The 16,507-nt window shown below is 54.7% G+C and overlaps 1 protein-coding gene across 1 annotated transcript; it reads left to right on the top strand.

Moving 5' to 3' along the window:
• The first annotated feature begins 617 nt into the window (after positions 1-617).
• Positions 618-4,371, top strand: MAFB (MAF bZIP transcription factor B). Its single transcript, XM_077335425.1, has 2 exons — positions 618-2,076; positions 2,454-4,371. Exons 1-2 carry the CDS (start codon positions 1,103-1,105, stop codon positions 2,506-2,508), a joined length of 1,029 nt encoding a protein of 342 aa, XP_077191540.1. The 5' UTR covers positions 618-1,102; the 3' UTR covers positions 2,509-4,371.
• The last annotated feature ends 12,136 nt before the right edge of the window (positions 4,372-16,507 follow it).

Raw genomic sequence — 16,507 nt, 5'->3', positions numbered from 1 at the left:
TCTAATCCCCCCCCCCCCCATCCCCGTCCCCGGCTAGGAAACGGGAGCCTGCAGATCGAGGCGGCGAACGTGAAAGGACATATTCTCTGCATTCCACTCTTCCGCCCAACACATACACGTGCACGACTGCACACGCACGCGCGCCCAAACTTTCCCCTCCGCCGTTTGGAAACAAATACTCCTCCCGCTCCCGAAGGTGGAGGGGGGGGAGCTGCAGCCCACTCTCAACTCCCCCACCTTTACAAACTAATTCTTTTGTTCCCTTTAGCGAGATGCGGGGGGGGGGGGGCACGCCGTCTCCCGGCCGCTGCGGCCTGGGGGTGTCAATGGGCCAGACGATGCCAGGCAGGGGGAGAGAGGGGGGGCATATACCCCCCCACACACACACACACCTCCGCTTCGCACGGCGGGCGGCGAGGGCTCGCGCTGGGCTCCAGCTGCCCGTCAGCTGACTGGCTGCGCGCTGTCACCCCCCATGCAAGGAGGGCCCCGCCCCCGGCTACCCCGAGAACTCCGGCGTCCCGGCCGCCATTGGTCCGAGGCCTCCGAGGGCCCCGCCCCCTCCGCCTGAGTGTCAGCGAGGCAGGCGCTATAAGGAGCCAAGAGGGGCGGCTGGGCGAATCACAGCTGTTCACTCAGCGCTGCAGGCTGCGGCTGGGAGCCGGGCGCAGCTCATCGCTCGCTCGCTCGGCGCTCCGTGCGGGCTCGCTCGCTTCGCTGCTCTTCTCTACCCGCCCGCCCGCCCGCTCTTTGGGCCGCGCGACCTTGCACGCCGAGCCGGCGAAAAGTTGCTCGGAGCTCCGCTGGCGCCAGCCACCCGGACTTACAAACGGCAGCCGGCCGCCGCCTCCCTTCCCCCGCGCGGGTCCGTACGCTCGCCTCTCTGCGCGGGGCGCCTCGTCTCGCCGTCCCCAGCGGTGGCCCGCGGGTCCCGGGCAAGCGGCGCGGGAGCCTGACAGAGGCCTCTTGAGCAGGCAGGCGGCCCCGCGCCCGCCCCGAGGGGCTCACTCGCTCGCTCGGCTGCGTTGCGGGCTGGCCGGCGGCGAGGCGCTCCGCAGCCTGGAGTGAGGCCCCCACCCGCTCGCCCGCCCGCCCCAGCGCCATGGCCGGCGAGCTGAGCATCGGCCCCGAGCTGCCCACCAGCCCCCTGGCCATGGAGTACGTGAACGACTTCGACCTGATGAAGTTCGACGTGAAGAAGGAGCCGCTGGGCCGGACCGACCGTCCGGTCCGCCACTGCACGCGCCTCCAGCCGGCCGGCTCGGTCTCCTCCACGCCCATCAGCACCCCCTGCAGCTCGGTGCCCTCCTCGCCCAGCTTCAGCCCCACCGAGCAGAAGACGCACCTGGAGGACCTCTACTGGATGGCCAACAGCTACCAGCAGATGAACCCGGAGACGCTCAATCTCACCCCGGAGGACGCGGTGGAAGCCCTCATCGGGGCCCACCAGGTGCCCCAGCCGCTCCAGAGCTTCGAGAGCTTCCGCGCGGCCGCTGCCCACCACCACCACCAGCATCACCACCACCAGCATCACCACCACCACCAGTACGGAGGCGTCACACATGAAGACCTGGCCGGCCCGGGCCACCCGCACCATCACCACCACCCGCACCCGCTCCAGGCGTCGCCCACCCCGTCCACCGCCTCCAACTCCTCCCAGCAGCTCCCCAACACGCACCCGCCGCACCCCTCCTCCTCTTCGTCGTCATCGTCCTCCTCCAGCAGCGTGGAGGACAGGTTCTCGGATGACCAGCTGGTCTCCATGTCGGTGCGAGAGCTCAACCGGCACCTGAGGGGCTTCACCAAAGACGAGGTGATCCGTCTCAAGCAGAAGAGGAGGACCTTGAAGAACAGAGGCTATGCCCAGTCTTGCAGGTACAAGCGGGTCCAGCAGAAGCACCACTTGGAGAACGAGAAGACCCAGCTCATCCAGCAGGTGGAACAGCTCAAGCAAGAGGTCTCCCGGCTGGCCAGAGAAAGAGACGCCTACAAGCTCAAGTGCGAGAAACTGGCCAGCAATGGCTTCCGAGAGGCCGGCTCCACCAGTGACAACCCGTCTTCTCCCGAGTTCTTCATGTGAGTCCTTTAAAAAAACAACCGACCGAGCTCCCCTCCCCCCTCCCCGCTCACCCTCACTCGCCCCCCTCTCCCCCCCTCTGACATCTCCATCCATGTACCCTCTTGGGCAGAGAGAGCCAGAAGAGGCCAGGCCAGGCCTGGGGGTGGCGGGGTTGCCTGTCATCCGTGACTTCGCGGCCAGGTTGCAACCTTCTCCACTTCTCATGGGTTAGCCGGGGTGGTCTGCAGGGGAGGGGAGGGGAGCAACTTCTCCTGGTAGCTGGGCCAGGTAGAGCTGGGATGGGGGAAGGCTGGGGGTGGGGAGAGGGAGAGATGGAAAGAGAGGACTGGTTGCAAAAGGAAGTGTTTTATACCCATCGATTGCTTGCTTGTAGAACTTTATCCTGGACTTTGCAAAACAAAGGGACGGGCCCTGGACAAGCCATCTAGAATGTCTGCTTTGGAGTGGTGTTTTTTTGTTTTGTTTAAAAAAGGAGGAACAAATAAAGAGGGCGAATGCACAAAAGTGAGACTGCGGAGGAAAAAAAACAAAGCAGCGAGAGGACAATGAGCGCGAGCTCCCGTGTTGCCGGCCTTTTGAGAGTTTGACAGAATTCCGATGGGACATTTCTTGCAAGAGAGGAAAGGGGAGACCAAGATCTCTTATCGGTTTTATTGCCTGCTTGATTATATAGGGGAAGAAAAATCTGCATTAAGAATATTAATCCTGCATGCTGGACATGTATGGTAACTTCTATTTTGTACCATTTTTTTTCTTGTTTAACTTTTCGCATGTCTTTGATCATCGACCATAGCTCCCCCCTCCCTCCTGTAGTTACTGTGTTTTGTTTTTCATTGAGTAAGATTATGTCAGGAGTTTCTCTCTCTCTCTATAAAAGCCCTCTTTCTACTGCTCGTGCAATTGTTTGTTCCTGTTCTTTCTTTTTAAAATCCAAAGCCCGGGGCCCAATCCACCTGGAAGGTCCCCGTGGCCCCTACTGGGGGCCCTTGCGCAACCCGCACCTTTCGGTGGATTGGGCCCTGGGTTCAGCTTGTAAATATCGGCCGTTTCCACCCGCACAGCGGAGGGGAAAACGCAAGACAAAAAGAACCTTACAGCAGGCTGGTTATGGTCGAGCCTTAGGCCAAGATAATGACTTACCGTATTCTGGGCTTTTTTTGTGTGTTTGTTTGTTTTTGCATTCAGAAAACAACTTTGTATATTTGGGGCACTTTTTCAAATTGTAACTTTGGGGGCAAGTGTTAGTTTTCATTTTGGGTTTTTGTTGGTTGGGGCACAGAATGTCAAGCCTAACCTCCACCCCCCCCCCTCCTAATTTAGCAAGGCCAATCTACCGCAATCGGGGGCATCAACTCCGCTGGACTGATGGGGGGGGCACCGCTTGGTCGAGTCTTTCCCGGACGGCGCATCCCTCTGTCCGTCTTTCGTCAGGGCCACCTGGTTTTCTCGTACGCTCAGGAATAGGGACGAGAGCTTCGCAGGTCCTCGTGCCGCCGCCGCCGCCGCCCCTCGCCCGCTCCCCCCGGCCACAATTGGCCGCTTTGCTTTTCCGAGCCGAAAGATCCCTTCCCGGCTCACGTGCCTGCGCTGTGATTGGAGTTCAGTTGATCGGTGCAAAAACCTGAATGAATTCGGGAGGCGCCGGGGAGGAGGGGGGGGGGAAAGGAACCAGCTCCCTTTTAACACGCCTGTTTGGAGGGGGTGCCTCCCCCCCACTTTCGCGTGTATTCTTTTGCCAACATCATTCTGCTGCTTCTTGCAGCCAGTGAGAGTTTAGCCAAATTTCCTTCTCAACTTGGTATTGTAGTAATAGTTCGGAGTCTCTCTCTTTTTTCCCTTTTGGGGTTAAGTTTTTTTTTTCCTCCTGCAGGTCAGTAAAAGGATTTTATGTTGCACTGACAAAAAAAATACCAAAATGAAAACTTTTTTTAATTTTTTAGTTTCCTCTTAGGGATTTGCTGGCACTGCTGGCCAGATGCATTTTAAGTTTGTATTAGTTTATAAATTAACAGTAATACCAAGAATCGTAATAAATGAAGAGCATGGTGCTTGCTGTTTTAAATATTGTGGGTTATTTAGTCATGCATCAGAAAAAAAAAGACCCCTCGAGCTTTATGGGTTGTTTTTTTTCTTTACGGATTCAACTGTGTTGAAATCGCAACATTGCAGCAGCAGAAAAAACAAATATTCTTTTTATTTCATGTACAAGTTTTGAAGGGATCAATTTCAAATCCTGCTTATGATATGAAAAAAAAATTAAAAGCAAACTTCTTGGTCTTATTGTAGTTTTATTCAGACTGGCTTCTGTTTGTTGATCTGTTTGCCCTGGTGATTAAAATTGCTTCCTATTTTGTTTACTAATATCAGTGAAATGGCATTTTCTTTGGGGGGGGTGTTTCTGTCCTAGAAACAACTTTGGACCCTTCATTATTCTTAGGAACACTAAGGGGGATGGGGGATGGGAAAGGTCGTGCTCCTAGATCCTATAAGCATTGGGGGGGGGGCTACCTTAAATGATTAGATATGTATGAATAGGAATGCAGCCCTCAAAATCCAAGAAGAGCCAGAAGGTATCCCCCTCCCTCCCCCAAAAAACCCTACTTTGGTGTCACGCGTAATGAGTGTAGCTTGGGCCTGTGGCCATAGAGTCTTTTCAAACAAAACCGAGTCCTGTTGCAATTTCTTAAGGCTTTTCCTCGGGGGGGGGGGGGCACGCATGGGCTGAGTCCTACGAAGGGTCCCAGGAGAGCTGCACCTGTGCACGTGCTCAGGCCAGGAAGGGCCATCCCGCCTGTCTATGCAAGGGCTTTGGGAGACGGAAGGGCCTGGGACACGCTGTGAGCCAAGCCAGGGCTCGAGACTTAGTGGTGCTACTCCTCAAAGCAGCAGTGCAAAGGGTTCCCTGTCAAGGCGACTGAAGCCCCACACAGGCCCCCCACCCCTCCCTAAATGTCCAAACGGGGGAGCGGGGGAGGGAATGTTCATAAACCAGGAAGTTCCCTCTGTGGAGCAACAGGTGGGCTCCGGAAAGGCACTCCCTTGCAGCTTCCCGGGGGGGGGGGGGGGAGAGCTCCTTGGCTCCAGTCCTTCTTGCCTGTCCGAAGCCCACCTCCCGAAGAGCGTCTCTGCCAGAGCGCTGGCCAGCTGGCTGTCCCGAATAAGCCCTGGCCAGGGAAAGAGAGCGAACGGGCTCCCCTCCGGCTTGACAGCAAACGCGAGGAGGGCCAGGCTCAGGCCAAGCCGACGCGGGGGAAGCGCCGACACCACATCTGGGCGCCAGGGCTGATCTGGAAGCAGGACAGGGCGAGGGAGGAGAAGGGGCCTTGGCTCGTGTTCAGGGGGCAGACCCTGTTGCCCCCCCCATATGTTCTCGCCAAAGCCCCGGGTGCCGACTGAGGCCAGAGCGCCCTTAAATAGCCCTCGGATCCCATGGTCTCTTTCCAAAGGGCCCCTGGTCTATTCCCCACCTGGAGTGGTCTGCAGCTTGCCGGCTCGGGAGGCCCAGCAGCGGCTCTCAGCCGCACGTTTTCACTTTCCACTCCATTGAAAAGCAAAGGGAGGCACTTTGAAGCGTCCCAGTTGGGTCGAAAGGGACACACTCCCTCTCCCTGCCTATTCCGGGGAGGGGAGGGGGGGGGGAAGGCTCCTCATCCCCGGGGCAGATCCAGCAAGCCGTTGGAAATCAGCAGAGCCAGCACTGGGGCAGTGGTTACGAGGGGCAGCCTCTAAGCTGGAGAACTGAGTTTGATCCCCCACTTCTCTTCCACATGCAGCCAGTTGGGTGACCTTGAGTCCACCTCAGTTCTCTCAGAGCTCTCTCGGTCCCACCTACCACACAGGGTGTCTGTTGTGGGGAGAGGAAGGGTAGGCTGTTGTAAGCTGCTTTGAGACTCCTTCAGATAGTAAAAAGCAAGGTCCCCCCCCCCCAAAAAAAAACCCCAGCTCGTCTTCATTGATTAGGGATTCAGCACTAAACATGCATCCCTTGGGACTCCTTCGGGTATTTACCATTATTTTATTTATTATATTTATATACCGCCCTCCGCGAAGGGTAGAGGAAAGCGGGGTACAACCCCCAGCCCCCCCTGTAGTGCCTGCATTTTACGGGGACGTCCCCATGGCAGGTCCTCTGCGGGCTGCCTCCGCTGCCGCGAAAGAAGCCGGGACTTGGCAACGAAGAGGCGCTCGGCCCGCAGGAAGGCTACAGAGGGAGATGGTTCGTGGGACTTGCCCTCCTGCCCGCACGGAATCCATCGCGGAGGAGGCGAACAGAACGGCCTTTTCTCCCACGCAAAGAGGCCTCCTGGGCGAAGCGCAGCAGAGGGCCTTTGAGGCGCCCGGATTCCCACCCAAGACCAGCAGGCGTCCGCGGACAGGGGTCTCTCCTTCGCCGGAGGAAGCGTCCTGGCAGCGGGGGCGCCGCTCTTTACGCATTTTAATTTCTGTCTTTTAAAAATCTGGTTAAACTTTTAGGGATAAAAGGACGGGGAGGTGGGGGGGGGGGAGATTTGCCCGGGAAGTTTCTTGGCTCCCGCTCGCCTGCTTTCCTGGCTCTGCCGGATCTCTCGAAGTGGCAGCGCTGCTGAGATCGCCCTGGCTGGAAGGAAGGGTGACGCTCTCGGGCTCCGGAGAAGAACCGGGGAGTTCTGCAGCCCCACAAAAGCGGCCCGGCGAGGCAGAAGTATCCCTGAGGAAGTGAAAGTGTCTTCGGAAAACTAGGGTGGGGGTGGGGAAGGGAAAAGTGTTCCCTGGTCAGGTTCGAGTCGTCAAAATAGATCTGTCAAGAAAATCAGGTACTGACCCTCAAGCCGATGGGGGTAGGGGTGGGGAAACACTTCCAGGGAATTAAAAAAATGTTTCCCTGCAGATTCTGGGGTATTTGCACCAGGAAATCAAAAGGGGCCTCTGGGTCGCCAACAGGGCTGGAGAAAAACGGCCTTTCCTTTTAACAGGGGCATGACCAGACTGTCCCGCCAGGCCCTGAAAAGCTTCCACCCAGCCAGCCTCTCTTGCAGGGCCAGGACGTTTCCTCCAGACTGCGGCACCCCTCCCGGGGTTTGGTATGCAGAAGTTCCCTGGGCCCATCTCCACCTGGAGAGCAGCTGCCAGTCACAGCAGGCCGCAGTGATATAGATATACCCAGAGAGAGAGAGAGAGAGAGAGAGAGAGAGAGAGAGAGAGAGAGAGAGAGAGAGAGAGAGAGTTTGGCCTTAGACATTTGACAAGAGTCGAGAAAAGAGGCCAGAATCAAAGCCAGGCATCTCCAGAACCAACTTGGTGCAGTGAGGCTGACTTCCAGAGTCTAGAAACAGGCAGACCCCACCTACGCACCTGTCCTGAGAGACTGGAAACACTGACCACTTGGTTTCTCCCCGCCCCTGCCCTCCTCTCTGCTTTCTTAGTCTTTTCTTTCTCTCCAGGAAAGAAATGGCCGCAGTCCCGGGCCCCAATCCACCCTTGGTCTGTCTCTCCATAGAACGAAGCCCCTTCCTGCCGGACCTGGCCTCTCTGGCTGCTGTCCCTGGTTGCCAACAACCTGGAGGGAGGGGGAAACGCCCTGGCTCTTTAACACAGACTGAACGAAGGATGATCTTTCCCTCCGTGCCATCTTCACGGTCAGCCGTCCAGGGAAGGCGGGGTACAAATATAAATATATGATCACGACTCCCGGGAGGGGGGATTCTCCTGCAGCCGAAGGGTTAACCTCTCCGGTGTTTACTCTTCGCAGCACTCTCGCTTTCACCGGGTTTGGCAAGAGCTGTTGACACAAGCGGCAGCCGGGAAGAAGGGATCGCACAGCTCTTCCTCCCCGCTTCCTGCCCCCTTCCCCCCCAGCCCTTCTCGGTCAACGCCAGGTTATAACTACCCGGTTCTCTTTATGCAAGCCATTCCGAAAGCCTAAGGAGGGACGGAGAGCCGAGCCGGCAGGGTCTCGGGACCGATTTCGGCAGCTAAGCAGGGCCGGCGTGCTCGGAAGGGATCCATCCCCGAGGAAGGCCCTGCAGAGAAAGGCCGGGCCCAGCCTCCTCTACTCCTCGCCTGCCTTGCAAGTCCCCTGGCTGGGGTCGCCATCACGGGGCTGCGGGCGGTTTGTGGGCACCTCGCAGACACGCACCCGAACAGGATGCCCTGAGATTACTTCCATGCAACCAGGGGGAGGGGCTGGCTGTAAGCGTCGGGGTACCGAGGGTCTGGACAGGCGCCATCCTTAACCTTAAAAATAAAACAAAACAAAACCCCTAAACTGTGAACAGATTTCACCCCTCCCCCTCCAGCTTTACTTCCATGCTGGGTGGGGAGGGCAAGGCGGCCCATGCACAGAGGCCTTCTCCATAAAACCACATCTCATTTGTTCTGTAGCACTGTTCCTGCCCCTTCTCTTACAGGCCTAACAACAACCTGGTCAAGTAGGCCCCTGGCTTCCATACTGCCATGTGGGAAGCATTTTTTTTGTCCACAGTAAAGCTTATTTGAGGACACCAGCTCTGCCTTCAGACACCTCACTTGAAGCAACATTTTCTAGCCTTTAAGTTGTCACCGGACTCCTGTTTACAAACAGACCAACATGCTACATTTTGGCATCGCTATTCAAAATGTTTTAGGCACTTCCCCAAGCCCTTATGGGAGTCGGGTAGTATAAAAATGCAGTAAGAAAAGAAATATATATTTTTTCTTGCAAGCCTGACAATGGCCCTGGAAAGCAGGCCAAAGGCCACCAGGTACATTTGCAACAGAAGCAAAATTGGAATCGGAGATCTCCGAGACCCCAGTTCTTAGATGCTATAAACATGCTACACACAAGACCAAAGGCCCTGAAAAGAAGACTTGGCTGACTCTCTCTCTCCACCCCCACCCCCCTTTTGAAAAGGCGCTCTTATTCCTAGCAGCCCAGTTCGTCCTGAGCTGAAGCATCATCAAGCTAGCCTTTTGCCCTCTGCCCAGCACCGGTCTGCGCTGGGGCTCTTTCTCAGGGTCTTCTCCGTTTCTCTCACCTATCGACCTGCAGGAGCTTTTGTTGCCTCTCGGCAATTGATTGACGGGCGGGGGGCGGGGAGAACGTTCTGCTCCGAGGAAGAAAGGGGAGTCGCCGAGGAAGTTCCCATACAGGGAGAGCTGGGAGGCTGGGACGCAGCTGGGTGGCTGGGGGTGGGGAGAAAGGAGCCCCCGGTTGCTGCTGGTGTGTTTGTATTGGTTTATTCTGTCTTTCTTCCAAGCTGCTCAGGAGGATAGTTTGCCTGCACCTCCTGACAACCCAGCAGGGCACCCTCACAACAACCCTGTGAGGTAGGCTAGCCTGAGAGAAAAACAGACGGCTGAGGTCAGGGGCATTTCCGAGCAAGCCCGTTGGCCATTTCCGGCAAACCCTCCAAAGGGTCATCTCTGGGATACAAAACTGACGTTATTTCAGACAGAGGGATCTTCGGCGGATCCAGGAGCCCTTGCTTCGGAGCTAGCCCTGTCCATAGCTAAGCAAACAAACAAGAAGAGATCTTTGCAAAAGGCGAGGCCGGATCAAACAGGAAAAGGGGAGCCAATGCGAGTGGGTTGGCTCCCCCCATTTGAGTGGGTTGGCTCCCCCTCCCCCCATTTGAACACCAGAACATACATCTTCATATTGCAGCCGCACGATGCGCGCTTGATTTCTTTGCGATTCTGATCCGGCCAAGTCATCAGTCAGGTTTATTCTCCAGGCCAGGTCCCGAGCAGCGGGAGGCGGCTAGCGAGAGAGAAAGCGAGGGCGCGGCTCTGGATCCACGGAAGGAACAGGTGTTAGGGCTCTGGCCCATTGGCGCCTAAGGCTCACCTCCCAGATGAGGATCGCGCTATTGAGCCTAAAGGCTTATCCCACGGGACGCTGCGGCTTTCCCAGCAGTCCCGCCGCCCACGTGTCCGCACGGGCGATTGCTGCGGGGAGGGTCGGGATGCCAAACTGTTGGCTGGGTTCTTGGAAACTGCGATTTTAAACGCCTTTATTAGGAAAGAAATTCAGCGGCGCCCCGGGAGCCCCTTCCTCCGCAAACTTGCATCGTGAATCAGGCTGCTTTAAAGGTCCCGATTCCGGAACCTGGGCACGGTGGGGTGGGGTGGGGTGGGGTGGGGTGGGGTGGGGGAACGGATGCCGGCTGCCGGCTGCAGCCCCCTGCTCGGCTTCCCCAGCCAGTAGCTCGGCTTCCCTACGTCTGCCTGCTGGGCGAGGGCTTCTCAAGCGAAGCCTCCTGGCTCCAAAATCCAATTCGTCTTGAGGTTTGTCATGCGCCCCCCCCGCCCCCCTCTTCAAGGTTGCCAAGGTCTGGAGGCTTCCCTCCCGTCTGGGGGATGAGAGGCAGCGGGAGCCGGGCTGGAGCGGGGCCGCCGCGAGCCCCCTCCTCTTGCGCGACCCCGGCTGGTGGGTTCCATCTCCCCGCGGAGCCGCGCGATTCTTCCCAGCCGCAGAGCAAGCGCCGTTGCTCGGGGTCTCTCCCCCCTCCCCCTCGGTCATCCCTGGGGGGGGGGCTGCTAAGTAGAAGAGCAGGAAACATTCCCGGGGGGACCTTTCGGCGGCGAGCGGAGGAGCCTTTGGCCCAATGAGGCTGGCGCGGAAGGACTTTATAGAAGACCTATTTCCACCTCTCTCTTTTAAAAGTCCATTTTCTTTTCTTATTTGGGGGGGGGGGGTGGGAAAACTTAATAAGGGAAATCACGTCCCTGTATAGTCTCCAGTTACTTGTGAGTAGGCGCCACGGGACTTTTCTTCCGAGCCACCGTGCAGGGGATCGGGACCGCGGGGCAGCCAGGCACCCGATGCTCACAGCCTCCCCCGTGGCCGTAATCCCTCTCGCATCCAGTGGGGCTCGCTGCCGGGCACACGTCTGGCTGGGGGTGGGCGGATTGATAGATGCAGGTGCTGGACTTCCTGCTGCTTTGGGGTCCCCCGTTTCCCTCGAGATGAGTCCGGGGCCCTTTGCCAGCCCGCAGACGAGGGTTTCGCGTCCGAGGGCCCGCCGGGTAATCTTCTGGGATGCGCCGGGCCATGCAGGCTAAGTGCTCCCAGCTGCTTTCGGGCTTATGGCGAGTCCCTTCCCCTTCCCCCCCTTCCCCCCCTTCCCCCGGTCTGCGCTTGGCTCCGCGCCAGTCGCGCTCGAGTCAGCCGGCTGGGCTGGGCTGGGCGTCTGATTGACAGAGCAAGGTCGCTGCGGCTCGGCCGGGCGAGCGGTGTCAAGTTTCCGCGGAGACAGATAAAGCTCCGCTCCTCCCCGGCTCTTCGGGCGCCGCAGAACTCCCGTCGGGCTGCGCAAGCGAGGGCAGGCGCTGGGCTCCACCCGGGCGGCTCAGCCGGGTTTCTTGCAATCCGCAGCCAGGCAAAGCCTCGGAGGCGTTTGGAGCGCGTGGGAGGAGGGGGTTTGCCCTTGGGAAAGACATTATGTGCCCCCCCCCTTTCCCTTGCCTCTCACCAAGGGGGAACTGCTGTCCACTCCCCGGCTTCTCTGCCTCGCAAACATTTCAGCAGCTGCCAGATGTCTGCCTGTCCTTCTGCCTGTCTTCTTCCCCCTTAAGCATATGGGCTACGGTCTAAAATAAGGTGACCAGATTTTAACATTGGTAAAGCGGGACACCATTGATGGGGGGGGGGGGGGGCTTGATTGAAAATTTAGTCTATATGGAGCAACAAAAAGTTTCATAGAACGCATAAAATGCAAAAATAGTATTGTAATATATATATTTTAATTTCAACATAAGTACAGTTTGCCAGATTCCCCCAGATGTCCCTCCAAAAGTGGGACAATCTGGTCACCTTAGTCTAAAATAAGGCCTTTGGAAAATAGGGTCTGGCCACCCCCTTGTCCCAACTTGCAGTAGGCTTCCCTTCAATCACATGCAACCTGGTCAGTGCTAGAGGCGATCAGCCCTGACTGCTCCTTAGAAGGCCAGATCCTGAAGATGATCCTTTGGCCACCTCATGAGAAGGAAGGACTCCCTGGAGAAGAGCCTAATGCTGGGTGCGATCGAAGGCAAAAGAAGAAGGGGACGACAGAGAATGAGGTGGCTGGATGGAGTCACTGAAGCAGTTGGTGCAAACTTAAATGGACTCCGGGGAATGGTAGAGGACAGGAAGGCCTGGAGGATCATTGTCCATGGGGTCGCGATGGGTCGGACATGACTTTGCACCTAACAACAACAACAACTACTACTACTACTACAACAACATTCACATGCTAGGCACCCTACATTTTAACTGTCCTTCTCAAAAGAAGCCTGCAGAAGAGATCAAATTGCCCCCCCCCCCCCTTCCAGTTTGCTTTGTGTCAAGTGGTCTTCTGTGGGGTTGCCCAGTGGGAGGCTGGCTGATAATGCAGCAGTCATGCAGTCCGAAAACTCAGCCCATGAGGCTGGGAGTTCGATCCCAGCAGCTGGCTCAAGGTTGACTCAGTCGGTAAAATGAGTACCCAGCTTGCTGGGGGGTAAACGGTAATGACTGGGGAAGGGAATGGCAAACCACCCCGTATTGAGTCTGCCAAGAAAACGCTAGAGGGCGTCACCCCAAGGGTTAGACATGACTCGGTGCTTGCACAGGGGATACCTTTACCTTTACCTTTTATGCTGGTGAATAAAAGCATGCATTGCTATCTAGATTTTTCCTGCAACTGCCTAGAGACCTTTTAAAATGCAACACGCTGTCCCCTGCACAGTAGTCATTCCAAAGAAACAGATTTTCAATGCATTGGAGAACAAGGACATTGCAAATCTAGGCTGATATTCTACCAAAAGCTTTATTGATATTTTATGCTGTTTACAATCTTGGCACTGGCCATCATTAGAAATTAGCATATCGCAACTGCGAGAGAAAATGACAAGTAAGGAGAAAGAATATTATTACCACCTCCCTCTGGAAAGTGTTGAGCCCTCGCTTCTGTCCTTCTGATGTATTTTATTTCTCCTTTTAAAGTTTCATTCTTTTTCTCAAGGCCCAGATGTGAAACGCTGTGTTTCTGCACCAGACATGTGTTCCCTTAAAAGATTTGTTTAGTCAAGGAAACTGCAGCCTGGCGTGGAGAAAGAAATTATATGGAATGCTAAGCTGCTGCTAAGACTTATAAAAAAACATTTAAATTAATAATAAGGGCTTGTTCCGAGGCAAAATTCAATTTTACTTCCTATTATGCAATCTTTGCATGTAAAGTTGCTTTAATGCAAAATAGCAGTTCATCAAAAATTCTGTTTTATTGGTATCAAAAATTCATGATATCCTGAGGCAAGAGGGCAGGGTGCAAGGTAAGGAAGCCGTGTCCTTTTAGCAAGTTTAGTGCATTCCAAAAAGAAACATGCTTTAAACTCTCCTCCCCCTGCGATAAAGGAGTGACAGTGTGGAAGTTTCTCAGGGCCTAAGCTGCTTCTGTGACCATGTCAGTGGGTGCTAACCCCAAAGTCATTAGCTATGCCCTTCTAGAATGGGCTTGCTGTCACTGCATAGAAACTCATGCACATCAGAGGCATGGTATAATTCCTACACACAGGAGGCTTTCCCTTGCAGTGGGATTATGGGGAGAGCCTCTGATTGCAGTTGCCTATAATAAAAATTGAATACACTTGCTCATGCATTCATCTTTTAAGCAAGGATGCCTGCAGAGATGTACAAACCTACTGTTATAAAGTGATGGGGAATGTCTTTTAGTGTTCTGTGTGCTGAATCTCATCTCCTGTGTTCCCTTATGGGTCAACGGAACTGCATGAAGCTGCTGTATACTGAGTCATGGTCCAATGAAAAGGATCAGGTATGTTTGAGTAGACAATATCGACTTTGATGGACCAGTGGTCTGATTCCATATAAGCCAAGCTGCACATATTCATGCGCTCATACAGAGTGTAGAAGGAAGAGCATGAGATTAAATCTGCAAGAAATGGGATCTGCAACACTTCCAGAACTCACCATCCAACAACAACAGGGAATATTTAGCCCTTTACCAAGTTATTTCTCCCACTTTTTAACAAACCTGCTACTTATTTAGATGAGGCTAGGGTCAGATCCTATGTCTGAGTCACAAAACAGCCAGTGTAAGCCCTTCAAAGAAACACTGGAGTAAATGCTATAGAAATCCCCCCAAGTGTTTTAAATACCCAAAACCAGACGATTAGGTCTCTAAACAACCTCTGACAAAGGGAGGTAGCAGCAGCCGCCCCCCCCAGAACCCTGATTCTTCTTCCCCCGCAAGCCATCTGCATACCCACTCCTTACTTCTCCTTCCCCACCACAGATGGTACCACCATACTCCCTTCTCCTGCTCTGCCAGACAGCCACCCTCACCCTGACTCTTCCTCCTTCTGTTTCTGACCACTTCCTTGCGCTGCCTGGCAGTTGCATGTGGCCTGTAGACCTCCCGGATGGGTTCCCCCCAGGCTATCTTGCCTGTCAGGATTTGGCAATCTCATCTGCTGTCACTGGACAATGCTTCATTTCAAATGTGAGTTGGTGACAGTGATGGACAGAAGGCTGTCCCGCCCCTGAAGGGGAGAACAGCCACTCACGTGAGCCTCTGCGAGGGCTGTTCCAACATCCAGTCACCTTGGGGGGGGGGGGGGTGGAAGGCTGGAGGGAAACACAGGAGCTGAGTTCAGTTTCGCCTGAGTTCAGCCTCAGGGAGAGAGCAGGAAGAGCTCCGGGCTGGCTCAGGAAAACAGCAGACAGAGCAAAGGGCAGCTCTACTTGGGAGGGTGGCAGAGTGGTTTGGCTCTGCTTTGGACAGACTTCCCAGTTGTTAGTCCCCTCTCTGGCAATGAGCAGACCCTGCACCATTTTGCCTGACTCTTGGGAAAGGGCAGGCTGGTGGGGGTGGATCCCTGTGTGTTTGTGTGTGTGTGAGAGAGGATCCAACCTAGTGGCTAGTCTGTAAAAGCTTGTTTACGCTGGAAAGTATTAAAGGAAATTCAAACTACTCTGTAAATCAGGGGTTGTCAAACAGTGGCCCTCGAGATGTCCATGGACTGCCAATTCCCATGAGCATTAGCTGGCAGGGGCTCATGAGAATTGTAGTCCATGGACACCTGGAGGGCTGCAGTTTGAGTACCCCTGCTCTAAATTATTGTGCCTCAGCCAGATTTCTCTTGTCTATCTGGAGTCCTGTGCTGCTGATCTGCTCCTAGAAACCAATCTGTGAATTAATATATATCTGTGTTGTTCATATGCAGTTCCTGCCTCAGTGACCTCCATATTCCACTTCTTTACCACACAATTTACCTCACAGTAGTGAACCTGAAGCCTCGGGTGATAGAAATGGCCAGTCACAGCCTTCCCTAATCCACGCAGGATGCAATGGTCCAGTTTTGAAGAAAAGCCAAGGGATGCCTGGGATGCTAAAGCAGCAAGCTGAGCCAAGTGGTCCCTGAAAGGCACCTTCAGTATCATCACAAGAACCACCAACAGGCGGGGGAATGCCCTGTCTCTTTAGCAGTAGAAAATGCTCCCATGGGGCATTCAAGGCAAGGGGTGTTGTGAGGTAGTTTCCCATTGGCTGACTCCACATCATGATCCTGAAATGCCTCAGAAGTTTCTTGTCCAAATCTTTGCCAGGGCTCACCCTGCTTAGCTTCTGAGATCTGACAAAATGTGGCTAAGTGGCATTTTTGTTTGTTTAACAGGACCTCCATGTGTGGAAAGGGGCAGCTGAAGCTCTTCATGGTATGAGGGCAAACAATGTCTGTTAAGGGGACAGGGCAGTTTTTTTTCCTTCAGAAACTTTGCAGCCCTGATGGTTGCTGTACCTCAGAGGCCGAGCTGAGCAGCTAACCCCACTTGCTCCTGCCTTCAAGGGGCCCCTCAGGACAGCAGCAGTGGTAAGGTGAATGGCCTGTCCATCTCTGGGAAAGGAACTCTGTACATACTCAGAGATTCTCTCTTCTATTGTTTCCCACAAGGTCTTTGAGGTATGGCACCAGAAATAGAACCTGCTGGGAAAATCTGTTCAAGGTAAACTTTCATGGATATGTAATGGAAGCGGTAACTGGGGGTTCTGAGAGGGTTCGTGCATTACTTTGTCAGTTCCTCCTTTGGTGCAACACGTCTCCCCCCCCTCCCCGCCTTTCCATGTGCACTCTTCTGACCAGATCCTTTGGCTGACAAACCTCAAACATTCAAGCTGTTTCTGCAGAGCAATGACTCAGAAACCCTCTGCCTTGTTCTGGAGTTGAGATCTTTTAGTCGTCCAGTTTCCCTTGCTGATTTGCGTGCTAGGAATTTCCCCACACAGTATCTCTTGTCTACAGGTAGGTGGTTCAATTGGGGGGGTCTGGTTGGGGCACAGTACACCAAAGTCTTATGATGCTTACAATAAAATCAGAGTCCAGTAGCACCTTTAAGACCAACAAAAATTTATTCAAGGAATGAGCTTTCGAGTGCAAGCAAAAGTTAATCTTGTTACACTCAAAAGCTCATGCCTTGAATCAATCTTTGTTGGT

Source organism: Paroedura picta, chromosome 4, assembly GCF_049243985.1.
Source record: "Paroedura picta isolate Pp20150507F chromosome 4, Ppicta_v3.0, whole genome shotgun sequence".
NCBI lineage: Eukaryota > Metazoa > Chordata > Lepidosauria > Squamata > Gekkonidae > Paroedura > Paroedura picta.
The sequence above is the reverse complement of the archived record's forward strand: the minus strand, read 5'-3'. Positions and strand labels throughout refer to the sequence as shown.